The sequence below is a fragment of the Elephantulus edwardii genome, unplaced genomic scaffold (genome assembly GCF_000299155.1).
Source record: "Elephantulus edwardii isolate Elephantulus edwardi_28Jun2011 unplaced genomic scaffold, EleEdw1.0 scaffold00005, whole genome shotgun sequence".
Classification (NCBI taxonomy): Eukaryota; Metazoa; Chordata; class Mammalia; order Macroscelidea; family Macroscelididae; genus Elephantulus; species Elephantulus edwardii.
In genome coordinates, this window is record NW_006399755.1 from 10732610 (window position 1) to 10760481 (window position 27872).

General features: G+C 44.3%; 1 protein-coding gene across 1 annotated transcript; it reads right to left on the bottom strand.

The window, feature by feature from the left end:
• Window positions 1-1703: 1703 nt before the first annotated feature.
• Window positions 1704-27472, bottom strand: LOC102874234 (NADH-cytochrome b5 reductase-like). Its single transcript, XM_006879712.1, has 6 exons — window positions 27275-27472; window positions 17565-17713; window positions 13822-13909; window positions 10098-10202; window positions 4358-4561; window positions 1704-1907 (listed from the first exon to the last, which is right to left on the bottom strand). The coding sequence occupies exons 1-6, from the start codon at window positions 27470-27472 to the stop codon at window positions 1704-1706; spliced, it is 948 nt and encodes a 315-aa protein (XP_006879774.1).
• Between the last annotated feature and the right edge of the window lie 400 nt (window positions 27473-27872).

Sequence of the window (27872 nt, forward strand, 5' to 3'; positions counted from 1 at the left end):
GATGGCTCAGGACAGGGCAGAGACTAGATCTGTGGATGAAAGTTGCTCTGAGTCGTAGGTGACTGGACGGCACCTAACGACAATACATACTGTGTTTTTCAGAAGTCACATGCAGTGTTCCTTTACATGGAATCCTTTCTGTAAAACAGTTTTAAAATTCTACACCACCCCCTAACTACTATGATGATTATTTATCAAACATAGCACAGCATCGGTGTTCCCCCACCCCATTTTTGGGCAAGGGTGGAAGTCTCCCTTAATAACCCCCTCAAAAATATTCCACGGCCCAACAGACAAAAGGAACAACAGTAAAACTGTTTGGTTAAAGGTGGGCCTTGAGAGCCCACCTGGCCATCTGTCACTGCCAACACCTGAGGAACCCTGGTGGCCCGATGAGTTCAGTTTGAAAAGTACCAGTGCAGAGGAATGAGCATGAGGTTGAAATGAGGACATCTGGCTTCCAGTGCTTGCTCTGCCACTAACTGCTGAACTCTGGGCGAGTCATTTACCCTTCCTGGGCCTCAGTTTTCCCATTATACAGAATCTGTTAACCTGGATGAACTCTAAGCTTCAGCCTTGACCCGATGAAGGCTGTCGAATGCAAACTCTGGGATACGCTGGTCCCAAGCCTCTGCGGTTTACTGGTCTCTGTCTGTGGGGCTGCCAGTACCCAGCGTGACTGGTGTAGCACACCGGAGCCTAGGCTGTGAAATGCGGAATTCATTACTGGCACTGCACAGCCCAGGAGTGCCTGGCTCCCTGGGGAGGGCATGCCCTGCGCAGGATGGAAGGGGTGGGTTGGGGAAGGGTGGGTGGACCGGCATCAGCAGCCACTCAGTGGGCAGAATAGGGAGAAGGACCCAGGTCTCCTGACTCCTGCTCTATCTTTAGATCTCCATAGCAACCGTCGTCAGGGTGCAGGAGCTGAAGGTGCAGGCTGAGCTGGCTGCCTAAAGCAGGAGGGAGGGCTATTTTCCTCCTGTGTCTCTTTTGCTGGGAAAGGACTGTGGGCTGGGCTCTTGAGCCAGGAATAGGAGACTCAAAGAAAAGGCATCTGCAGCAGGAAAGGCTTGGGACCAAAACAAAATAGAGGTAACAGAGGGTCCTACTTTACACTGAGAATGTGGTCAGGCCACAGAAGCCAAGACTTTATTTATAGGGTGTCGGGCCCTAGAGGTACATAAGGCAAGTTCTTCGTCCAAAGAGCTCTTAGCCTCTTCTGTGGCTGCTCCCTGAATACTTAGTGGCATCTACTCTGTGCCAACACTGAGGCTATAGCAGGGATGCGGTCTCCAGGGAAAGCTGTAATTAAATGGCAGGATCCCACAGGAACATTTAACCAGTCTTCTCATCTGAGGGACCCAGGAAACCCTACCCACCTCCTCCTGTCACTTTCCTACTCATCCTTAAGGTTCAATACAGCTGTTGCTTCCTGAGAAGTCCTTCCTGACATCCAGGCTGGTTCACTCTCCTCAGAGCTCTGATAACTCGTACTCCTCCTTCCACAAGCTGGATGCCAAGAGGGATCAATAACCTCTCGGAGTAGATGAGAGATGGAGGTCTGCAGTGAAAGACAAAGGCATTCACCTGAGGTCACGATCTATCTAGTTCATGGCAGAGCTATGCCTGGGCTCTGTGTCTTTGGATTCCAGCCATGCTCCCTCCTAGGTCCCGACAGCAGGCTCCCGGGAGAGAGGCCAGGGCTAGAAGAGAAAGTAGGAGTCTTTGGCCAGGCCAGCACTCAACAAGCACCTGGCCATGTCTCTGGTGAACTCAGTGGATCCACAGACCAAGGCAAAAGGCTTCCTGCGACAGGAGCCAATCAGCTCTGCTATCAGGTCCCCGGCCAGGCGGCCCAAGTGCGTCTTCTCTCGGTAACTCCAGGGGAGCTGCTCCAGGGAGTCCTCCTGGAAGACAAGCAACAATGAGTGACTTCTGGGAGAGCCTCAGTGTTCACACAGCCAAGCTTCTTGGATAAGAAGGAAACTAAGCCGCTCTGCTGTACCTGAGGCATTGGGGCAAAGAGAAAGTGGCTATTTCTACACTCAGTGTTCAACCCGTGAGCACTCAGAATGGTTTCTAGCCTGACAATCCGGGGGGGGGGCAGGTAGGAAGACTGACAGCTTTGGGTTTCCGAGGAAATTGAAAAAATTATGTATGTGAACTTCTGTCCACTGGTGAGCCTTCCTTGAGGACATAAATTGTGGCTCAGTGCTCAAGATCTTGAGAGCTGGTGGTGAAGGACTGCCCTGGAACTGGAATTAGATCTCTAAGTATAAAGTCCCTTTTAGTTCCTTTAAAAGAAAATTTTAAATTTAGACTTTAAAATTTAAAAAAAAAAAGAAGGAAACTAAGGAAGAGAGGGTGCGAAACAAACTTCACCAAGCCATGGTACTACCGTGGTCCTACCAGGTACTTCTTGTGTGAACTCTTACCATCCTTTTAACAAGATTATGAGCAGATTACAGGAATCTCTGGTGATTAATTTTATAAAACAAAAATCCATGGTGATGCTATGGTAAAAGCACTTTGTCATGAACCAAAGGGTGAGTGTTTCAAACCCACAAGCCTCTCCAAGGGAGAAAAATGGCATCATCTGCTTCTATAAAGATCACAGCCCTAGAGACGTATGCGGCAGTTCTGCTCTGTCCGACCTTTTGGAACTGACCCTTCACCACCAGGCTTGGTACGGTGACCCAGGGAACCCAGTGACGTAGGGCTGTGGGCTCTCACCACGGCTCACTGCCTTCTAGTGCTCACTGCACCTTAGGGAAACACCTTCACCCCATGCCTGAGGGTCTCTCAGAATAGTTCCAAGGCTGTTCATCACCATCACTCTCAGAACACGCAATTTTTGCCTCTGTCAAGGTCAACTCACTTGAATCTGCTGAATGTTCACCCCGCCTGTGCCGAACAGCACTTCACCAATGGAGAGCCAGCAACTTCTCTGAAAAGACGTGGTTCCTGGCCTCGTGGAGCTGCCATCTCCCACGTGGGAGACAGGACTAAACAGAGAATCTCTGGGGAGCAGCTGGCTGGGTGTAACAGAGAGGCCAGGCAGCAGAGGGTTCATCTCTCAGCACAGAAGGCCTAATGATGCTGTATTTACATTTTCACAGCAATAAAAATTAACAAGAAAATAAATTTTGAAACAAAAACCATTTTTAACACCTAGAGGGAGTATTCCAAGGAAGTCCTGGGCTTTGGAAAGCTCAAAGGGACCCAGGCTCCTTTCCTGCCCTCCCTTCCAGCCTTGACTGTGGCTTCCATCCTTGGCACCACAAAGTGCAAGCTCCAGCTCTGACTTGGAGATGTTTCTTCTATTTTTTAAATATGTTTAAGATACACATAGAAAAGTGCACAAATAATCAAGGATTTTGAAGTTTTTTTTTAAAAGGGAGGCCATTCAGAAACCCAGTGTCCAAAAACAGAACACGACTGTTGACACTGCAGACCCTCTTAAAGTCAACGAGTCCTGGCTGGTTCACATGCTGGCTGCTAAGTGAAAAGGCTGGAGGTCTGAGTCTCCCCAGAAAAACCTGACAATGAGCTCAGACAAAGAAGCCGAAGGAGAGCCTATGGACGCTGTACTCTGACACACGAGCAGTTGCTGACCTGACAGCCACAGGCTGTTTCTAGTTCCTTGGGCTTAACAGAGACACAGGATGGAGACAAATGGGGGTAGAATCCTAGCCGCCAAGTTGATTTTGACCCGTGGCAATCCTGCACGCACAGGGTAGAACTGTGCCTTGGTGGTAAAAGCAGGCTAAGAGTTGTGCTTCTGGCCAAAAAAGTCAGCAGTTTGAGCCCACTAGCGACACCAAGGGAGATGAGTCAGTCTGTTCCTGTTGGGATTCAAAGCCTGGGAAACCTGAGGAAGGGCTGCCATGAGGTAGGATCAGTTCGGCAGCAGTAGGTGGTTGTTGGTTACTCTGTGGCCAGCAGAGTGCTGAGCAGGAAGAGAGTAATGACGTCAACACGCTGTTCCTGCCTCAAGGAGCTCACCACAGCTTACAGCATGTCTCCTGCCCAGGCTCCACTACGGGCTCCAGGCTCTATCCAGCACACCTGCTGCGGGAGGTGGGATGAGGCAGTGTGACAGGCGAGATCTGGAATCAGACAGCCCTGGGCCCACATCCTAGCTCAGCCCGCCTAGCAGCACGATATATGCTTCAGTTTCCTTGTTGGTGGAATGTCACAACAATCCCTGCCTTTCTCGCCCAGCAACTGGGGTGCTCACCCAGTGACGGGGCTATTATTAGTGTATCGGGCAGTGAGGGGACAACAGGCCCTCAGGACAGGTCACAGGAACCCACAAAGTCTTAATCAAAGAAGGAGGTCACCATGTTGGGCTCACCTGACTGAGTACAAAGAAGGTACGGACATTCCAAAAGCGGGCCTGCTCCTGGAGGAAGGTTTTCAGGTAGATGCCCTCGAAGGTCTTGAAGCAGCCAACCAGGGTGACAAAGGTCTCGTCATCAGCGTTGTCCGTGATGCTCTGCAGGATGGGCACCATGGGAGCCAGGCCTGTGCCTGCAGCCAGCATAAGGAGCTCACCATACTGAATGATGGGGATGGAACAAGACAGGAGGACTGGGAAACTTCTCAAAGAGACCCTGCCACCACCCTACAACTAAGCCCTTTCTTGGACTGGCTTGGACCAGATCACATAGTCCCTTCTGGTGTCCTGTCCATCTACCTTTTACAAAAAAACCATCTTTACTTGTGAAAAGCTATAGCAAGTGAGGCCTGTGAAACACAAATCATGGAAATGGGGTTGACAGGGAGTGTAACTATGCAGCCTACCCTGTAAGCAGTTCGGCTGCCTTCTAAGGCACCCCACTGGGCTTCTGCTCACTCACTTCCACTGTCAGGGAGCTCACTACCTCCCAGGGAAGCTTGTTCATTGGGTCCTTCCCCTTTGCCAGGGAGGTCGCCTTCAGCTCACACAGGGAGATTGCCTATCTTTCTCCTGAAGAGCTGCTGAAAGAAGTTGGGATAGATAATAACCAAAAGCTGTTGTGAGGATTAAATGAGATATTATGTGGCAAGTATGAAAAATAATAGCCTGGCATATCACAGATGGACCAGAAGCCTTTGATATTATCATTATGTATGTGTACACATATGTTATCTATGTGTGTATGTATGTGCTTTTAGGTATATCCAAACATAGCAGAGGAAGGGTATACACTAAGGTCCCAAGGTATCTGGGGAGATGGCCTGTGGATGTTTTTATTTTCTTCCTTTTGCCTCTCAGTATCTGCCAATTTTCCCCCCTGGTGCAACAAACGTGTCTTGCATTTATAATAAGAAAAAATCCAATAAAAGCTATTTTTAAATTAAACAGAAATAAGAGAGGCAGGCATGATTCATTCTTTTCCATTTGTTTTCATTTTCTTTTGTTTTTCTAATTATAAAGGTAATAGGTGTTCCTTGCAAATAATTTGGAAAGTATAATGAAGAAAAGAAAAAACACCTCTAAGTTTACCATTGAGAGAAGCAAAGATTTCATTGTGCTTTCTTTCCATATTTTTTTCTATGCATTTTAACAGTTTCTCAGCCTATTATGCATTCAATTTTGCTAGCTAATCTTAAAGGATAAGCACACAACATCATTTACAAACATCATTTCCAGACCCAGAAAAATCTTTTCTCAAGCATTTGGAAGCCAGTTTACTGACCAGTTCCCTTATTCTTGGGTTGTCTCCAAGCATGTGCTATTAAAAAGCTGCAATGAACATGCACAAGTCAGCCAGCAGTCTGGAGTCTTTCAACAGGACAGACTTCCAGAAGTGGAATTAATGGGTCAAAGGATTTGAAGATTCTTAGGATTCTTGGTACAGGCAGCCAACTGCTTTCCAGACGGGCACTCACTGATGAGAAAGGATTCATTCTTCCTGATAAAGTCAGGGAAGGATTTGAGCACATTGTGATGGGGAAGGGATGAGCTTCCCAGGTTGGAAAGCAAAGGCCCTGAGCATCAAGCCATGGAGCGTATTCCAGGAGGGGTCTCTCTGGTTACATGATTAGAATATGAAATTTAAAAAAATAAATGGGGGTCAGATGGCATACCTTCACCAGTTGCTGCTGCGTGGATTCTGGATTATAACGTCCCATGAGTGTCAGAGCAGAACGTTTTCCAGTTTACAATGGCTTTTTCAGAAGTAAACCACCAGGCCTTTATACTGAGGTGCCTCTGGGAGGAATGGAACTTCCAACTTGCTGGTTTGAGATGCGTGGGTTAATTGTTTATACCACCCAGGGACTCTTTAAACAAAAAACTCGAGTTCACTGCTGTCATGTGCAACCCTTTATTGAGTTTCTGGGTCTGTAAACTGCAGGAGGAGACTACTGATCTTTCTTTCCCTTGAGTGGCTAGTGAATTCAAACTGCAGATATAAGCGCCCTTCGGGTTTGCAGTGCAACTCACTATGGACCAGCATCCTAGATGGTGTAAGGATCTGTTGTTTTCAGGTTGATTCCACCTCTTACCAGTCCTGCAGAACAGAGTTGGCCCTCCCTGTAGGATTTCCAAGGCTGTAAATCTTTGTGGAAGCTACTGTTGTTAGGTACCTTCCAGATGGTTCTCACTCATAAGGACCCTGTGTAGAACAATGAAACACTTCCCGTCTCATAGCGACTCATAGAGACCCCACGTACAACAGCCCTGAACTCTGCTCTATTCTGAGCCAATCTTATTGTCTCTGACACACCTACCCTCATTACCCCAGTCATTGCATCAATCCATCTCATCAAGGGTCTGTCTTCCTCTCTTGTGCTGTTCCTCCACCCTCCCAAGCATGATATTCCTCTCCAAGGACTGATCCCACTTTGCAATATATCCAAAGTATGTCAGACAAAGCTTCAGAATTCTTGTATCCAAGGAGCAGTCTGGCTTCACCTTCTCCAGGATGAACTTGTTTGTTCTCCTAGCAGCCCATGGTATATTCAATACTCTTCTCCAGTACCACCACAGCTCAAAGGCATCAGTTCTCCTTCTGTCATCCCTAGTCACTGTCCAGTTCTCTGATGCACACCAAATAATTGCAAAGACCATGGCCTGAATTGGGTGCACCTTGGTGGAGACTGCTGACTTTCCCAATGCAATTAATATTTTCATTTCCTGGCTGCTGGTACCAAGAGTGTTGGTTGTGGAGCCAAGCAAACTGAAGGTGTTAACAATCACAATGTCATCACCATCTATCATGATGCTGCCAATCAGCCCAATGATGAGAATCTTTGTTTTCTTAATGTTGAGCTTCAATCCATATTGAAGGCTGCAGTCCTTGACCTTCTGTAGTAAGCGCTTCAGGTCCTCCTGTTTCAGCAAGCAGGGTTGTGTCATCTGTGTAATGCAGGTGTTGATGAGTCTTCTTCCAATCCTAATGCCACATTCCTCCTCATAGAGCTCAGCCTCCCAGATAATCTGTTCTGTGTACAGATTGAAAAGGTTTGCAGACAGGACACATCCCTGGCATACGCCCTTCCCAACTTTGAACCATGCAGTGTTTCCTTGCTCTGTTCTGATGATTGCCTCTTGGTTCACGTATAGGTTTTGCATTAGCACGATCAAGTATTCTGGTATTCCCATTCTTCTCAGAGTCAGCCACAGTTTGTTGTGATCCACACAATCAAATGCCTTTGCACAGTCAATGAAGCACAGGCAGACCTCTGGTGCTCTCTAGCCGCACAGTAATTGCTTTGTCTGAGCCCACTCTTCCTGCCACTGTGTCAGTCCATCACGTTGAGAGTCCTCTTCTTTATCAGTAGCCCTCTACACTGCCAAGCTTGCTCTCTCTCCAGAAACTGGGCCCTCCTAACTGAGATGAAGTATCACCATCTTCATTTCTAAGAAGCATTTTGGCTGTATTTCTTCTAAGACAAATTTGTTCATTCTTCTGGTTGTTGTTGCTAATTGCCTTCAAGTCGAGCACAACTCATAGCGACCCTATGAACCAAAGGCTTGTAGCCCCTCTACAACTATTGACATTTATCAAAGTTCACAGGGTTTCCGGAGGCATGTTATTTAGGAAGTGGATGTCACTCCTGCTTTCAAACCTGTCATAGTACGTTGCGATGTATCGCGATCCTATGTACAGCCTCTCTGAACCCCTCCCTGTTCCGAGCACCAGTCTCACTAACTCCGACACACCAACCCCCATCGTCCCAGTCACTATATCAATCCATCTCATCCTGGGTCTCTCTCTCCTGCGCTGTCCCACCATCCTTCCTAGCATGATGTCCTTCTCCAAGGATTGATCTCTCCTGGCCACATGCCCAAAATAAGTGAGGCAAAGTTTCAAAATCCTAGCTTCCAAGGACAGACTTTTGGCTTCACCTTCTCCAAGACAGACCTATTTGTTTTCTTGGCAGTCCATGGTATGTTCAAGACTCTTCTAGTACTCCAGGTATTTTCATTATTCTTTACCAATACTGTGACTCAAATGCATCAATCCTTAAATCTTCTTATTCACTGTCTTGCTTTCATGTGTATATGTTGTTGTTGTTGTTGTTATGTGCCATCGATTTGGAACCCACTCCTAGCTGACACTCCAGCAGGTTTTCAGAGGCTGTGTATCGCACAGGAAGTAACTGACTAACTTTCTTCTGAAGAACAGCTAATGAATTCGAATCACGTGCTTATCATCTGACAACACAACTCCTTACCCTCTAGGCTACAGAGCTGCTTTGACATGTGTATGAGACAACTGAAAATGCCACGGCTGGGGTCAAGTGCACTTTAGTCCTCATGGTGAAATCTTGCTTTTATTTAACAAATTAAAGAGATCTTCTGCAGCAGATCTATCCAATGCAAAATACCACTTCTTTACTCTTGTTTTCATAGGTATTGATTGTGGATTCAAGTAAAATTAAATCCTTGATAAATTCAGTATTTTCTCCATTTACCTTGATGTTGCTTATTGGTGAGGCTGTGAGGATTTTTGTTTTATGCTGAGGTGTCATCCATAGTGAAAGCCATAGTTTTTTCTCTCTCAGTAAGTGCTTTAAGTCCTCAGCTTTTAGCAAGCAAGTAGTGTCTAATTGCACATTGCAAGTTGTTAATGAGTCTTTCTCAATTCTGAAGCTATAATCTTCTTTATACAGCCCAGCTTCTCTAATTATTTGCTCAGTATATAGATTGAGTAAGTGCAGTGAAAAGATGCAACCCTGCAATATACTTTTCCTGATTTTAAACCACACGGTACTCTCTTGTTCTGTCTGAATGAATGTTTCTCGGTCTGTGCATAAATTCTGCCTGAGGTTAATCCTTACCTGTTCCTCCTTTTGGAGAAAAGTTAAATGTTCTAGAATTTCTATTCTTTACACTGTTATTATAATTTGTTAAGATCTACAAAACGGAATGGCTTTACACAGTTACTAGAACACAGGTAAACATCTTTCTGGTATTCTCTGCATTTAGTCAAGATTTATATGACATCAGTAGTAACATCATCTCATTCTACATCCTCTACTAAATTCAGCTTGCATTTCTAGTAGTTCTTTGTCAATGTACTGCTGCAACTGTTTTTTAATTATCTTCAGCAAAATTTTGCTTGTGTGGCATAAATGATTTTGTTTGATAACTGCTACATTCTATTGGATAACCTTTTTTTGGATGGGTATAGATATGAATTTCTCTTCCAGCCAGCTGGCCAGGTAGCTATTTCAAATGTCTTATCTGAGATGAATGAACAAGCACTTCTGATACTACATCGTTTTGTCAAAACATGCCAACTAGTATTCCATCAATTCCTAGAGCCTTATTTTTCATCAGTGTCTTCTGTGCATCTTAGACTTATTCCTTCCTCTTCCTCTGCTCTTATGGAAGCTTGAAATCTGAAATACCAGGCACATAAGTCCAGGTTTTCTAAACAAGGAGCAGCCATCCATGGTCTGAAGGTTGGGAAGGAGGTTTTGTTTATTAAAGCCTATTCCATCTTTTCCCACACCCAACTTCAAAGCTACTTTTGATATTGAGCTCAAGAAAACTGGCACAGTGAGATTCTATAACTTCAAACATAAAAGCTAGATAGAGTCTCAGAGAGTAAACTGAGAGAGGTTTCTTGTGGGTTTATTAGTGTGCTGCGACTGACCTGGTTCGGTTTATAGAAGAAGCCTCCAAAGGGTCCTCTCCAGAAAGCTGTGTCTCCTGCTTTCCAGGACTCGACATACTGGGACATCAGCCCCTCCCGATAGCACTAAAAGTGAACACAGAGGCCTTAGGGGATCAGACAGATGCTACTACTACAAACCACATTAGCCATTAATGTCAGGCCCATCCTGCCTCTGAGTGCTTCATGGGTTAGCACATCTAAACCTCCCAATCAGCCTGTGCAGCTGCTCTGACGATCCCATTTCTCAGATGAGGCCCAGAGGCTTAAACAAAAGGTAAATGATGAGGATGGAGTGAAAATCTGTAGGGCGTATAGTCTTTTTTTTTTTTTAGGGCGTATAGTCTTAACAACAACGATCTCAAACCCAAATACCTACAGGAGCCATGCAGGTGACAAAACTAAGTGAACTGCGAGAAAGAACATGATTAATGTTAGCGAACACTCAGACTCAGCCTCTGAGATACAAGAGGGAGTGGTGGGGACTGAGGTAAATTGGCAAGTGAATGCTACTTCTAAAGGAGGGAATCAGTTCATAGCTCTAGTCCAGGTGGTAGGATCAGTGTTACCAGTTCTGATTTCTTCTGAAATCTATCTTTAAAATCTCCCATTCTTGACAGGTCACCAATGATTAACAATTTTAAATCACCATTAGAATTCTTAGTGGCCCAAACATTTCTCTTTTAAGCATTTGTCTAAGGTTTAAAATCCACCAAGATGTACCTCAGAAGGTACTGGAAATCTGAGAAGATCACAGCCAGTGAAAATCCTTATAACAATTTTACTCTGAAACACACACACGGGGTCACCATGGGCAGGAATCAACTCAATGGCAACTAGTTAAGTTCAGAATGAAATAGTTCTTTTATAGGCTGGCCTAATTCATCTCCTCGATGGGTAAGAAAATAAAGGCTGTAGGAAAGAGTCTACATTTCTGGAGGCGGAGGGGAGGACAGCTTCCATTTCCTGGGCACTATTCTGGGCCAAGTACCATCTTGGGACACTAGAGAGATAGCTGGAACGTAAGCTCAACAAGGTCAGCCAAATGGACTTGATAAAGACATGAACCAATTCATGGATTGAAATTCAGGCCCTCCCCTTAAGGAGCTCACAGTCTAGGACAGCCCTGCGCCTCAGATATAAGCAAGGCTGTTTGTTACTGTTATGCTCCATCAACTCGGAACCAGTCATAGCTAACCCTCCAGCAAGATCTCAAGAGGTCATAAACTGCGTGGGAGGAAACTGTCCATCTTTCTCCCACAGAACGACTGGTGGATTTGAACCACTTGCTTTTGGGTTGGCAGTACAACTCCTTACCACTAAACTAAACCCCCAGCAAGGCAGGAACACCTAATATCTCATGAAAATATATAGGGCCAAAAGAACTCCAAGGAGGGCATAGCCACCGCTATGGGGTGGGATGAACATGGCCCCTGGAACAGGAAGCTTTGGAGTTGGATTTTGAAGAATGAAAAGTTAGTATTCACAGAAGATGTGAGTAAGAATGAAGAATTTTGGGCATTAGCTGTGGGATACTTTGGGGCAGGATAGCTCAGGTCTTATCTTGGGAACAGCAAGGAATCTTTGGGGGGTGAGTGATGGTGGGGTGAAGATGACAGACTAGAAAGGTGTTGTAGTGAGATTATAACCAGGATTGAAGGAAGGAGTATGCCTTGATCACCAGGCTGACTTTAAGTCCCCATGGCCATCCCTGGAACCATCCCAGACTCCTCTAGGTTGTACATGCATGAAGCAGGACCTGGAGGGAAACCTCTGGTCACCTGGAAGAGGTCTAAGAAAGAGGGGAGGGCTCTTCCCTTTAACATATTAGAGGCTGTGTCTTAAAGCACTCCTTATTTTCTGGCCCCAGCCTGTTGCTGTCGTCGAGTTGGAACTGACCAGTGGGTTTTCAGAGGCAGTATATCACTCGGGAGGAGACTGCTGGAGCAGCTGGTGGATTCAAACTGCATTCCTTGGGGTTGGCAGCCTAACTCCTTACCACATGTCACCAGTGCTCTCTGGCCACAGGCTAGGTGAAGGTAAAAGCACTAGCTATAGCTTTAGAGGCTCAATAGCATGAACATCACCCAAGGAAAAAGGAAGTGTTTTTCTCACTATCTCCATTGCTCACAGAGTGAATGATCACTATACACTTGTTAAAGACATTCAACTTTTGTTCTATCATTACTTGAGGGGCTTTGGGACAATGGCATCATATCTTTGCGTTTCAGTTTCTTCATCTGTACGATGAGGGGGTAGGAGGAACAACGTACCCTGCATGGGATGAGATTATGAGAATAAAGAGCCAGAAGTAATGCCTGGTGCCCAGCAGGTGTCTGAGAAATGAGAGTTCTTCCTTTCCTTCTATCTGGAAGGGTAAACTGAAAAAAAAAAAAAATCCTGCCATGCTTCCCAGTCTGCAAAGACATTTCTGGCTCTTCCTAGCCAGCGGCTTAGGGATAATTAAGCATCTCTCTAAAGAGAGGCTTTCCGGTAAACGAAGGAGAAAATCAGCCTTGCAGCTGGGAGAGATCCAGCTGCCCTGAAGAGCTGTCTCCAGGCTTATCCTTTCAACAGAAGCGCACCCAGACAAGCAGCTTGGGGAAGCAGGCCATTTGGAGAGGATTTGTGGAATCTCCCAGACAAACAGTTGCGTGGAGAAGGGATACCATCCAAGCTTATGTGTGAGGGAATAAACACTGCCTCAGAAGGCAGACAGGGAAGCTGGGAGACGGAAACAGTGCTAGGGGCTTGGAGTCAGGGGGCCGGGGCTCACCCACCAGCCGCACTTCTTACTAGATGTGAACCGCTGGCAGCTTCTGGGGCCTTGGTTTGTTATCGATGAAAAAAGGGCATGATGATTCCTGGCCCAGAAAGTAGAAGAATTCATAAACTGCAACTCTTAAAATACTGGTGTTCTCAAGGATTCTGTTTGGGAAATGATGCTCTAGAATTGTACATTAGGTTGACCCATGTAAACAGTTGTTTAAGTCAAAACTTAATGTTAAGAGTACCAGCAATGTCATATAGTCCAATCTAATTATTTCCCCCATATAATTGGCCATTCGTGACTTTTTATACAAGTCCTACTCCCTGAGACTTCAGGATGTTTTGTGTCTAGCTCACTCGGTTAATTTTATCCCTAAACTCCTACCCTCCAGCTACTTCCAGACTGGGAAACTACTATTTTGCATCCCTTCGTGCCTTAGGTTATTTAGCCCGTCAGCCCGGAATACCACCCCCTGCCACTTGTTTATATTCCCTGTGAATTTATATTCACTTTTCAAGGCCCAATTCAAATGCCTCTGGACCCATACTTTCTTCTAAGAAATGACAACAGGTCCTCTATGTCCCACTTTTCACTGGATTCTCTAATTCAAATCCTGCCCCTTTGGAATCTAGTGGTGGATTGAGGAGTGTCCTCCACAAAAGTCGCATCCTTCCCAGCTCCTCAGTTTTAACCTTGTTTGGAGATAAGATCCCTTCAAATGCAGAAAAAGCCCTGTGTTGGTGGTCTATCGAGGTCCTCTCCCAGAAAAAATGAAGCTGACCAAGGCCTCTTTCACGTCCTTGCTCCACCCTCACATCAATCTGCTTCCAGTAAACACTGGCTTTTCACATCAGTGGGAATTGCCCCATCTCCACCAAACTGGCAAATGGAAACACAGTGCGTGACATCTTAGAGCATCTGCATGCGTCAACTCACCTTAATTAAAACTTCAAAGTATCCTTTTGCGTTGGCAGGGCTAATGGGTGTATATGCTCTCTGGATTTCTAAGCCATCTACTGTTCCCCTGGAAAAGAGAAGGCAGCCAGCCAGCCAGTCACTCAACAAATCTACACCAAGTACCCTCTCTGCAGCAAGCTGGTAAAAGCAAAGGTAGCGTCTGGTGATTCCTGGTGGTTCTCACTGAGGGTCAGGCTCAGAGAAGCAGAGAAAAGAGCACTGGATCCCATCACTGCCACCTGACGGCTGGGAAACCCAAATCATTTTATACCCAAGAACCTCTGCAGCTCCTTCTGTACAATGGGAACAACAGTCTGTTGCCCGCCTGCCTCAGCTACCTGTTATGTGGCTCCACTTGGGAAAGTTTTTTTAACATATGATGCTGTTCTTCTGCTCTATAAGGTCACAATGAATTAGAGCTGACTGCCTTCTTATTGCTGTAATGTTGTCTGAAATGTCTACTACACCCTAGATACACAGTACGTATTGTCTTGTTTAATTCACACAACCCAGGGCCACACGGCTAGAATGCCACTCTGGCTCCATCTGACTCCAGAGCTGGGTTCTTCCTTACTGCTCCTGAGCTGCATGGGAGTTCCCAGACACTCTTCAAAAGTCCTACTATGTGCAGAATTCTCATCCTGGGCGTATGTAAAGATTTACAAAGTCCTGTTGCAGGGAAGCTAAAGGCAAGAAACATATTCAGCAAATGCTTGTAGAATAAATGATGAAATAAAGAATAGAATACATGTAATAGCTTGATTGAAAAGAACATTCTTTTATAATGGAGATAGGAATTGACATTTTATGTAGGAATGTGCCTTCTCACCTCCTAGAGTTTGTACTGAAGGAGGAACAGGCCACAGACAAGAGTGAAGACAGGAAAGGAAGTCATTCTGGCCAGAAAGAATAGTTTGGGCAAGAGCTCAGAGGCAGGACAACGTAGGGGCAAGACAAGAAACACTGAGTGAGTAATGAAGTTGGAACATAGCATATGCTTAGAGAGGAAGAGGGAGAGCTGGTGGAAAAGAAGGTGGGGTGTTGGGTTCGATTTCCCTGTGAAGGCAAAGCAGAGCACTGAGAGGTGTTTGGGGAGTAGCGGAGTTGGATGTGGGCTAGGAACATCACTGCAAAGGTAAAGAGAATAGAGGTCAGTCGGAGACAGGCAGTTCTGGGCATTCCTGATTTACAGGCAGGAAAACTGAAGAACTGCATGGAGCAGTGACCTGCCCTGTGATCCCTCCCACCCACTGGAATAACGAGCTTTAAGGATGCCAATCAGGCCAGCTACCAGTACTAGTTGAGTATCAGCACTAGGGTCAAAGTGAAGCCAAGTAGGCGAGTCTGCTCAGTAATGAGTTTTTCCAATGTGTCCTCTGGTTGTATCTTCTGAAGTCTCTGCTGGTTCCTCCTCCTACCAACACCACTGTTATCTGTCCTATGCCCTGTCCTCTTTCCACACAACACACATTCTCAGGTATATGCTGATTAACTCTCAAATGCATATCTGAATCAGATTTCTCTACCAAGTCTCAGAGTCAGGGAATGAAGTGCCTGGTGGATGGATGTCTTCATTTCCAAAGGCCACTATGAGTTTCAGCCTCAATGTTTCCAAGTCAAAGTTAATGCCTTTTCCACACAGGCTCCTCCACCTGAATCCCACTGGAGGCCTCCCTTTCTCTCCACCACTCCCAAACTCTTCCTGGAGCCTTTGGTGCATCCAGCTCCTTAACCACAACTATTACTCATTCATATGTGTCAACTCACACATCTAAAAGGGTAGTCTAAAAAAAATTAAAATAAAAAAATAAAAGGGTAGTCTGCTACCAGCTACGTGAACCTGAAGAGGAAAGCCCTGCCTACAGAGAGTTCATTTCTCTCACAGGATCACTATGAGTAAATGTAGGCTAGGTTTACCAGATACCTTATTTTCAAGAGATGCAGGAAATCCAAGATTTTCCATGCAAAGTTCCAAATTTGTAAATGTCATCATTTAATTGGGGGAAAGAAAAGGTAAAAACATATCTGCTGTCAGATCTGACCCACAGCTACCACTGTGTAAAGTGACTTCCTGGGATCACAGAGCAACCCTCCAAGTTTCACACAATTTCCCTCCCATTGTGTCCTCTTTAACTAGAATTCGTGTTTGTTTTTTCCCTTTGACTACCTTTGTAGTCAACCACTCACAGTAGTTGATTTGGACTCAAGACAACCCTCCATCTGGTTTCTGAAGCTGTAAATCTTTATGAGAAGAGACTGCCCATCTTTCAAAAGTAGAACACAGTGGGAGGAGACTGCTCATCTTTCTCCCACGGAGCAGCATGTGGACTCAAACCACATGCCTTGTGATGGGGAGCGTAACCTCCTCACCACTAAGCCACCAGAGCTCCCCTCTCTGTAACAGCAATCATTAAAGGAGTTCAGGAAAAAAGCTATGTTGAACCTTGTCCCTGGACAGGTAGAGTGGGATTCAGGGTGGGAATAGGATTCAAAAGTAAGCAAAGACTTAACAACTCATGGAGAGAACAGAGCCTCAGCAGCCAGACTTTCTGAGTTTAAACTTGGGCTCCACTACATATCAGCTGTGAGATCTTGGGCAAGTCTTCTCTAAATGACAATATTCCTTCTCTCAACTAGTATTAATCATATTAGGTTGGTGCATCAGGATTGTATCCTTTCTCCACACCATTTCAGTCTGTATGCTGAGCACATAATTCACAAAGTTAGATTCTATGAAGATTGTGGCATCATCAGGATTAGAGGACTCATCAACAACCTGTGTTATGCAAATGACACAGCTTTGCTTCCTGAAAAGTGAAAGAGGCTATGAAACTGCAGATGATAAAGGACTACAGCCTTTGGTACAGATTACACCTCAACATCAATGAAACAAAGGTCCTCACTACAGGATCAATAGTCAACATTATGATAGAGAAAGGATTGAAGCTGTCAATTATTTCATTTTGCTTGGGTCAACAATCAACACCCTTGATACCAGCAGTCAGGAAACCAGGAGCTGTATAGCATTGAGCAAGTCTGCTGTCAGAGACCTCTCCAAAATGTTGCAGAGCAATGATATCAGTATGAAGACTAAGGTGTGTCTGACTCAGGCCAAGGTTTTTTCAATCACCTGCTACACATCAGAGAGCTGGGCAATGAATAAGGATGACAGAAGAATGGATGCCTTTGAGCTGTGGAGTTGGAGTACTGAATATCCCATGAACTTCCAAAAGAAAAAAACAGATACATCTTGGAGAAAGTGCAACCAGAGTGCTCCTTGGAGGCAAAGAGGGTGAAGCTGCATCTTTCATAATTTCATATTCAACTCGATGACACCTAACTACCACCGCCACCACCACAGGACCTAGAGTCTAACTGCCTGCCTTCAAATCCTGGCTCCAAAACTGTACTTCTCTGACTTGAGCTTCTACTTGGGTAAGCGTGGTACATCAACCACACAGGATTTTGTGAGGATTAAATGAGCTCATGCATATAAGACCCTAGCCTAGGACTGTAAGTGCTATAAAGTTATTTGCTATTATAATAATTATTATTCTAAAAGTTCAATCCCAAGAATCCTCTGAGTTACATTAAATATGCCTGTTTTTAAAGTTACAAAATAAAAGCTTAATGGAAGGTAAGCAAATTGTCCTAGACCACATACAGCTAGCAAATGGCAAAGCAGGACTCCAGGCTTCGACACTCCCACTACCTGCATGTACCGTAGGATGAGGTGCTGGCCAGGCCGCAGGCCAAGCTGGCTGTTCCCAGGCAGTGCAAATCGGGCACAGTAGGTATCCTTGGTGACCTTGTCCACAGTGCTGATGCTGAAGGCCAGGAAGGTCTCTGGGTTCAGATTGGAGGGGCAGCTCTGCAAAGGCAAAAGATCCAACAAGGTTAAGGCCAAGGCTCAAAGGATAAGCAGGCATCCACAACCATCCTTCACACTGTCCTCAGGGAAAAGGTGTCCTGGTCATTAAATTTTCTGTACAACAGAGGGTAGTCCCATCTTAGCTCTTTCATGTTCTCGTTGAAGACTGCCAGAGCACTTTGTAATGAGCTTCCCCTTGACAAAGGGCAGACTCCTTTGCTGGATATTCAAGGGCCTAGTGGGTGAGTGTCCAACCTTACTCTACTTTCCATGTATCAGACAGCAGACTATCCTCCTAAGCATAATTTGCTGCCTCCTGCCTCTCTACTCAAGCTGTACCCTCTATCCAGAACACACATCCTAGTCTACGAAATAACCTAGATGGTCTGCAAACCTGCTAAAATCCAAATTTAGAGAATTAAGAAAATGATGGCATTTTAAAGATTGCTGTTGTTAGATACCGCTGAGTCGAGTACAACTCAAAGCGACCCTATGAACAGTGGATCTGAACCCAGTCCTATCCTGTGCCATCCTCACACTTCCTGACACCTATAATCCACTGTAGCAGTCACCGTGTCAATCTCTACCTGGTCGAGGGTCTTCCTCTTCTTTGCAACCCTCCACCCTCTCAAGCATCATGTCCCTCCAAGCAACACGTCTGAAGTATGTGAGGTGATGCCTCATCATTCTTGCCTCCAAAGAGCATTCTGGCTGCACCCTCTCCAAGACATATTTGTTCTTTTGGCTGTCCATGGGATGTTCAGTGTTCTTCTCCAGCACCACAGCTCAAAGTGATCAATTCTTCTGCCATCCCTATTAATTGTCCAGTTCTCAGATGCATAGCAAGTAATCAGAAAGACCATGGCCTGAATCAGACATGCCTTAGTCATCAAACTGATATCATGACTCCTCAATAATTTCGAGAAGTCCCTAACTGAAGACTTTCCCAGTGCAATGTGTCTCTTGATTCTTGACTGGTGGCGTCAAAGGTGTTAATTGTGAATCCAAGTAAGATGAAGTTGTTGACAGTTTCAATCTCCTCTCCATCCACCATGCCTTATTGGTCCAGTGGTAATAATCTTGGTTTTCTTGACATTGAGATGCAATGCAAATTGAAAGCTGCATTCCTTGATCTTCTGCTTCAAGTCCTCCTCATTCAGCAAGCAAGGCTGTGTTATCCACATAACACAGGTTATCGATGAGTCTCCCTCCAATCCTGATGCCACACTCTTCTTCACAGAATCTAGCTTCTTAAATAATTGGCTCAGCATATAGATTGAATAGGTATGGAAAGAGAATACAACCCTGACACACTCCCTTTTCAATTTTAAAACATGCAGTGCTCCCCTGCTCTGTTCACACAACAGCTTCTTGGTCCAGGTCAAGGTTTTACATAAGCACAATTAAGTGCTCTGGAATTTCCATTCTTATATCAGCCTCAACTTATTATGAAAAACACAAACACCTTTGCAAAGTCAATAAAGCACAAAAAGACATTCTTCTGGTAGTCTTTACTTTCAGCCAGGATCCATCTGACACCAGCTTCTTCTAAATCTTGTTTGAACTTTTGACAGTTCTCCATCTATGTACTGTTGTAGCCATTTTTGAAGGATCTTCAGCAACATTTTGCTCGCATGTTATATTAATGATACTGTTTGATAAGTGTCCATATTCAGTTGGATCACCTTTCTCGGGAATACAAAAAAATATGGACCTTTTCCAATACGTTGTCCAGAGAGCTGTCCTCCAAATTTCCTAGCAAAGACTGGCGAGCAAATCCAAGGCTGTATATGTTAATTGAAACAAGTCATTTGGTATCCCACTGATACCTGATGGGGCCTTATTTTTTGCCAATGCCTTCAATGTAGCTTCCACTTCCTCCTTTATTACCACTGGCTCCTGCTCATATGGTACTTCCTGAAATTCTTCAGTATCAATCAGTTCTTTTTTGTACACTGATTCTGTGTATTCCCTCTGTCTTCTTTTGATGCTTTCTGGATCATTTAATATATTGTTCATAGCATCTTTCAATATTTCAACTCAAAGTTTAAATTTGTTTTTCAGTTCTCTCAGCTTGAGAAATGCACAGCAAGTTTTTCCCTTTCTAATCTCCAATCCCAACTCTCATTCCATTATAATACTTTGCTGTGTCCTCTCGAACTAACCTTCAAAATCTTATGCTTTGGCATGTTTTCCGTTTTTAGGGTTTTTTGTTTTGTTTTTTCTTCTCAATGCTCTGGTGTAACTATCAGAGTCTCTCTGACATCTGTTTCAGTTTTTTCTTTCTCCTCTGTTTTTGTAATGACCTTTTGTTGTCTTCATGAATTATATCCTTTACATCATTTCATAGCTCATCTGGTCTTTAATCACTGGTGTTCTATACCTCAAATCTATTCCTAAAATGATCTTGAAATTCATATGGAATAGATTCAAGATCATATCTTGGTTCTTGTGGATTACTTAATCCAGTACCTTCATTTCATATTCTCTGAGCAGGGACTCAAGGTCATGTCTTCTAAGTTTAGCTTAGTGTCCTTACCACTCCATCCCCCCACTTCCATGATGACTTTTCTGGATACCAGGACTCACAGAGGACTTCCTGTAAAATGATCACACTAGGTTTACTCCATGCCTAGCTTGGGGCCTGGCATCACAGATTCCTGAGGCACCAACTCTGCAGCCCCAACAGTGCCAGAGAGCTGACCAACACTCTGTCTTGGCCTCCACTGTGTCCTTTCTTCATCTATCCCATGCACCTCTAGTGGGTTTTCTGAGGCAGCAAAGCACACAGGAGGAGACAGCCCATCATTCTCTCTCAGGGCCACTGGAGGATGTGAAGATTCTAACCATCAGAGAGATATCACTTTTGGGTTAACAGCACAGCTCTCGATGGCCCACTCAACCAGGGAACAACCGACAATGTGTTTATATTCATACTGTTCAAATGAGAAAACTGAGAGTGGTTGCTTTAGGTGCTGTAGAGTCAATCATGACTCCTAACAGCCTTATGAACAGATCTAAACTTCACTTCACTCCATTATTATAACCACTTGCCAATTCATCTTGTGAAGGGTCTTCCTCTCTTTCTCTGACCCTCCGTCTTTCCCAGCATGATGTCCCTTTCCAAGGACCAGCCTCTCCTGACAGCATGCCCCTGCCCAAAGTATGTGAAAGGACGTTTCACCATTGTTGCCTCAAAGATGCACCCCATGTGCACTTCCTCCAATTCACCTACGACTCGACTTCACAACACAGAGAGAGACCAGATGGCCTACTGGACTGCAAATGATGCTACCAAGCCAAAGGTGGGTGACTCTAATCTGTGGCCCTCAGGTCTGTTCTTAATTGTTTTTGGTCAAACATTCTTCTAGGTCGTACAGCCCTGGTGTGTCCACTTGCCGTACAGAGGTAACTTGTGGTTGTTGTGAAGCTGAACACTGTGACACTGATGTGTCAAATGTGATAATGGTTACCCATGGTGGAGTGTTTGGTGGAGCTCCCGATTAAAACAAGCTTGGAAGCAGGAGTGGCATCCACTTCTGTAAATAGCTTGTCTCAGAAACCCTCGAGAACCTGGAGAAAGGTTGAAAGTCATGCTAGCTTGCTCTTTTGGCAGTCCATGGGATATTTAGTACTCCAACACCACAATTCAAAGGCATCAATTCTTATTCTGTCTTCCTTATTCACTGTCCAACATTCAGAGACAGAAAACATTTAACAATATACCATGGCTTGGATCAGGCACACCTTAATCGTTATAATGACATCCTTGGTGGGTGGAAAGTCTGATGCTGCTGGATGCCTGACAGTTGCCATGAAGTTCAACCTTTTCATGACCTCAAACCTCAACAAGAATCACAAACATCACTTCACTGGCCCCTCGCACGTGGGCAGGGAGATCATGTCCTCCCTTCTCTCCAAGGAACTGTGCCATGTACAACATGCGCTCCATTCCCGTCTGCAAAGATGATGAGGGGCAGGTGGTTAGAGGGCACCACAAAGGTCAGCAAATGGACAAAGTCGTCCAGTGTACAAAAAGAACTATGTCATCTGCATTCAAAACGTGGTCTACCTGTGCCTGTGGGCATCCACTCAAGCAAGGTGGTTATTATCAGGCTAAAACTGAATAAAGACTAGAAAAAAATTCTTGCATGTAAAGCCAAATTTCGGCAAGTTGGAAAAGAGAAAGGCAAATATAAGGAAGAATTGATTGAGAATATGCAGGAATGAATAGAACATGTTGAGCAACCACAGTTTAAGCAGATTTCTAGCTGGGTGTGTGTTCTTGTGAATGTTCCAAATTTCCATCTCGTTGTTCAGAAGTGGCTCTGGCAAATAAAAGTTGGAAATGTTTAAAAAGAGAAAATAAAATGACATCTTTGTTCTTTAGAACTTTGGAGAGGTCCTTGACAGCAGATTTTCCCAACACGACATGTCTTCTGATTTCTTGACTGATGCTGTTCTGGGTGCTAATGAAGGATCCAAGTAAAAGAAAATACTTTACAACTTCAGGGTTTTCTCCATTTATCAAGATATTGCCTATTCGTTATTTACCATTGCAAGAAAACGGAAATAACCCAGATGTCCAAACACAATTGAATGGATTGAGAAATTATGTTACATTCACACAATGGAATACGATGCAGCATGCAGGAGCAGTGATTTACTTGTAAATTATTACCTGACTTGGGAGGGACTAGAGAGCATTATGCTGAGTGAACTGACTCAGTTACACAAGGATAAATATTGTACAAAACCATTATTGTAGAATGAGTATGGGGATCTAAGGCAGGGGGAGTAAAAGCAGAGGGGTGAGGATGTGCAGGGGGAGGAGAAATTAATCATGGAGCTGTACAATTTGCTGGGGGGGGGGAGAAATTGGAAGAATCGGGTCTGAAAAACAATGTATTCAAATTTTGTAAATAAAGTAGTGTAATTTAAAAAAAATAAAAATGATGCTGTCTATTGTTGGTCTAATAGTAAACATTTGTTTTCTTCATGTTGAGATACATCCCATGTTGAAGGCTGTAGTCTTTCATCTTCTACAGTAAGTGCTTCAAGTCTTCTTTACTGTCTATAAGCAAGGGTTTGCCATATGTATAACACAGATTGTTGATAACTCTTCCTCCAATCCTGATGCCACATCCTTCTTCATATAGTCCGGCTTCTTGAATGTGTTGCTCTGCATACAGACTGAACAGGTATGGAGAAAGGATAGAACCTTGATGCACATATTTCCTGATTTTAAACCATGCAGTGTTTCCTTCTTCTATTCAGACAGCTGCTCCATGGTCTATGCTGAGATTTCACATGAGCACAAATAAGTGTTCTAGGATCCCCATTTTTTTAAATGTCAGCCATTATTTGTTATGATATCCCTATTGATCGAATAAGAAAACTGAGATTTAGCAAACTAAACTGACATGCATAAGATTATACAATTAACCGAGATAACTGGATCTCAGCTCACATCCTTATTCTCACTGGCAATGTCTGTATCTCAGCTGGTGCTAATCATTGGGCAGACACCACAGGTTCTAGTCAAATGGCTTGTTTTAAATCAGAGCTTCAACACTTCAACACTGTATGACCTTGGGCAAGTTACTAAAGCTCTTGGACTTCAGTTTTCTCTTGGGTATAGTAACAGTACCTACAAAATAGGCATTTATAAGGAGTAAATGAACTCATGCATGCAAGTACAAAAACTAGGTATTGACAAAGACACACTGAGGCAATAAGTCTAAAATACCAATGGACCACTCTAACCTCTACCTCCACAACTCTTGAGACCAGAAGAACTAGATGGTGCTACTACTGCAGATTGATCTTAAAAAAAGAACACAGGGGCAGTTCAAATCCAACAGATGCTCTGCTGAAGAAGGAGGGGCAATCTCTTCCTGTACCAGTCGGATCCGATCTGACAGTAAACACACACACACAAAATTAAAAAAAAAATAAAATATAAAAGAACACAGGAGAGACAAAGCAGGAGGAAAAAATAGGGAACAAAACACGAAATTATAAAAATGGCCAGGTCTGCTGGAGTGAGAGAAAACAATGGGACCCTCAAGATTTTGGCATTTAGTTAAGCCTGGAACAAAACTCACCCCACATGGCTCAACTTCCAGGCAAACAACAGACAGACTTATAAGGGAGAGAGTAGTAACATGAGGGCAGTGTTCATTTCTTAAATAACTAACCACACAAGAGCAAAAGGGCAGCATTTACCCAGGGATAAAGCTCAGAAGATAGAAGGATGAATGGAAAGCAAATCATAGGGACTAAGGCTGTTATAATGTAAGGATTGAGTGAATCTCAAAACAAAATATGAATATCTGAACGGAAAATTAACTTGCTCACTCTATAAACTTACACTCAAATTGCAATAATTTGTATCTATAAAATGTCAGATGTATTCTGGCTTAAAATAAGGAATACCAGAAGAATATCTGTTTGTACTTTATTGACTATGCAGAGGCATTTGACTGTGTGGATAATGACAAGTTGTGGCTGACACTGAGAAAAATGGGAGTCCCAGAGCACTTAACTGTGCTCATTCAGAACCTATACCTGAACCAGGAGGCTGTTGTGCAAACAGAGCAGGGGAGCACTGCATGGTTTGGAATTGGGAAGGGCGTCTGTCAAGTTGTATTCTTTCTTCACTCCTGTTGGATCCATATGCTGAGCAAATTATCTGAGAAGCTTGACTCTATGAAGAGTATGGCATCACGATTGGAGGGTGACTCATTAATAACTTGCGTTATGCACATTACTTGCTGAAAGTGAGGCGGACTTGTGAAGCACTTGTTATAGAAGATCAAGAAAGGTAGCCTTCAGTACAGTTTGTGTCTCAATATCAAGAAAACAAAGATTCTTACCACTGGACGAATAGGCAGTGTCATGATGGATGGAGAGGAGCCTGAAACTGTCAACAACTTCATCTTGCTTGGATCCACAATTAACACTCTTGGCACAAGAAGTCAGGAAGTAAAGAGACGCATTGCATTGCAAAAATCTGCAGTTAGGGACCTTTCCAAATTATTGAGAAGTGATGATGTCAGTTTGAGGACTAAGGTACATATGATTCAGGCCATAGTCTTTCCGATTACTAGCTATGTATCCAAGGTCTGGACAATGAATAAGGATGACAGAAAAAGAATTGTGGTGTTAGAGAAAAGTACTAAACATCCCATGGACGGCCAAAAGAACAGATATATATATATCTTGGAGTGGGTGTGGCCAGAGCGCCCTTTGGAGGCAAGAATGATGAGGCTTCACCTCACATACTTTTTGACATGTTGCTAAGAGGTGCTATTCCTTGGAGAGGGACATGATGCTGGGAAGGGTGGAGGGTCAGCGAAAGAGAGGAAGGCCCCTCAACCAAGTAGATTGACAACGTGACTGCTGCAATGGGCTCTTGTGTATCAGGAAGTGTGAGGATGGTGCAGGACAGGACCAGGTTCAGATTTTTTGTTCATAGGGTAACTATGAGTCATACTCAACTCGACAGCACCTAACAACAAACCATATATATATATATATATATATATTATAATATAAAGGTACTATAAAGCACATTGCTATGCTGACAAACATAATTGTCCTAAGTCCAAGTTAACTTGATAGCAACTGATTTTTACCTTTTCCCCATCTCCCCCTCCCTCCAGTGAAGGATCCAGGGAATGCTAGTCCATTGGAATACAAAATTGGTATAAATAAAATCACAAAAGAGAATTCATTGTCCCAGGAAAAAAAATTTTAAAAGAATTCAGTCTTGGAAGTGCTATATAAGCGTGTTATCATTATTTACTATCAATGCATTATCTAGTTCAAGTTCAAGAACTTCTGAATCATGTATTACATCTCCTTTCTGTAAGGGGAGGTTTCTGAGGGTAAGAACACAGGCATCTTTACTTTATCATCAACCCCCCTGGGCCCTGCACATGGGGTGCATGCTTTCTGACAGATAAGGGAGAAAGTCAACAGTCTTATTATGCACTACCTGCAATTCTAGGTGCTACTTGAGGTTCTGAGGTTAAAGCAATGAGCAAGGCAGAAATAGAAACCCTGCTCTTTTAGAACTTAAAGTATAGCAAAGAGGTTTACAAATAAACAATCTAGCTGGCGTCTGGTGGTGGTAAAGGTTAAGAAGAGAAATGAAACAGGATGAGAGGTTGTAGAGTCATAAGGAATTAGTAGAGAGAGTAGTTAAAAAGTCTCTTAGATGAAATGAAATTTGCAGAGATCAAGAAAAAGTGAGGGGGGTCAGACAGTGAGGAGGAGAAACACGGGCATTGTCATGAATATTTCTGTCGTTGGCAGAGGTCAGAAGGCTTTGGTCCCTACCAATATGTTCCAGAGGTAGAACTACACAGAGGCATTTAACAGTGATAAATGTAAAGGTGCACTTTGGGGTTAAAAAAATAATTTACTCAGGATGCATGATCTACAGGTTAGAATAAGCTTTGGCCTAATTTGGATCCTAGCAATGGAAAATAGCTAATAATTGATTAAAAAGCAACTGTGATGCCAAGTTGCGTTGAAAGAAGTGAGATCCAGGAAAGTGGGAGGAGATGCTTCCACACTACCAATCAGATGGGACGTGGACAACGGGAAGACCATCCAAAGACAGGCTAACAGGATGGGAATTCAAACCAGGCTTATGTGTAGTAATAGAAGGAGCACAGGCTTAGTTTCCCTATTTGCACAATTCAAGGGTTGAACTTTACAGCGGGCCAGAAAAAAAAAGAAACGATAGTAACAGACGTAGGGCTGCTGCTGGTGGTAGTAGAAATATTAACAGCATAGCCTATTTATCTGGTCTATATATACTATGTACTAGGGAGCTCTGGTGGCCTAATTGGGTAGAATTATGCTGTCAACTCAAAGGCAGGTGGTTCAAATCCACCAGCTGCTCCATGGTAGAAAGATGGACAATTTCCTCCCATGCAATTTACAGGCTATGAAAACCAGATGGAGAGTCAGCTATGGGTCAGTTCTGACTCAGTGGCAACGATTAAGTGAGTGAGTGAGTGATACTATGTGTTCATTTACTAGATGAAAGCAAAGGCTGTCTTGCTCCCTTTCAAATACCCGGGGTCTATAACAAACCCTCCACTGGGTCTGTAAGGCTGTAAATCTTAATGAGAGGAGATGACTCCTCTTTCTCCTGAGGAACTCTTCTGCCTTCGGTTAGAGGCACAACATGCTACCATGCCACCAGAGCTCCCGACTGCCTGTCACAGGGCCCAGTGTATGGCAGGCACTCAGCAAATGTTTGTTAAATTAAATGAATGTCAGTCTCTGTGCTAAACATGACAAATGTTCAACCCAATTCTACAGGGGAGAAAACTAAGGTTTAGGGAGGTTAAAGGGCTTTGCCAAAAACTACACAACTACTAGTTAGTTCACCCTAGAGACTGACTTTGCACTTGTTCCCATTATGCACACTCTTTCCGCTCAGGTGCAGACAGTCGGAAAGGCTTTCCAGAGCAGGTGGGAAGGACGAAGACGTGGTAGAACGTGGCTCTGGTCCTTTAGCGAAGGGGTGGCCTCCCTCACCTGGGGCTCCTCCCTGCTCAGCAGGCTCCTGTCCTTGCTGGCTCGGGCTGCCTCCCACCTCCCCAGGTCTCGGTGGTAAAGGTCGAACACACAGGGGGAGCAGCCACCGCCACAGCACTGGGAGGGCAAGGGCTCCACAGGTCGAAGCTGGAGCCAAGCTTCCTCGTCATCCTCCTCCTCTTCTCTGTCACCCAGCATCAGTGGGGACTGGGGAGCCTGGGGAACAGGGCCTGGGAGGAATTACCAGTGATTTTCTCAGAGCAAGCCTTGCTCATAGGGCTGTGGGCAAAGGTTTTGCTTCCTTGCCAGCCTAGAACAGAAAAAACATACGAGTTATACTTTGGTCACCTCCATTGCTCCCATTCTCCCCAAGGCTTGCTGGTGCCAGGTTCTGTACAAGCACAGGGGGCAGGGATGAGTCAGCACAGAACAGGCTGTTCTGTTTAACAGGGGACGCACACAGACAAGACACTACAGTCAGAGCTGGGGCCCAGGCTTCCTCACCTCTGTCCAGGTCCTGAGCACTGGGTCAAGCATTTTATATAGATTATCTCATTGAGTTGAAAAAAGGTCTTTAAATGATGAAGCAAAATGTACA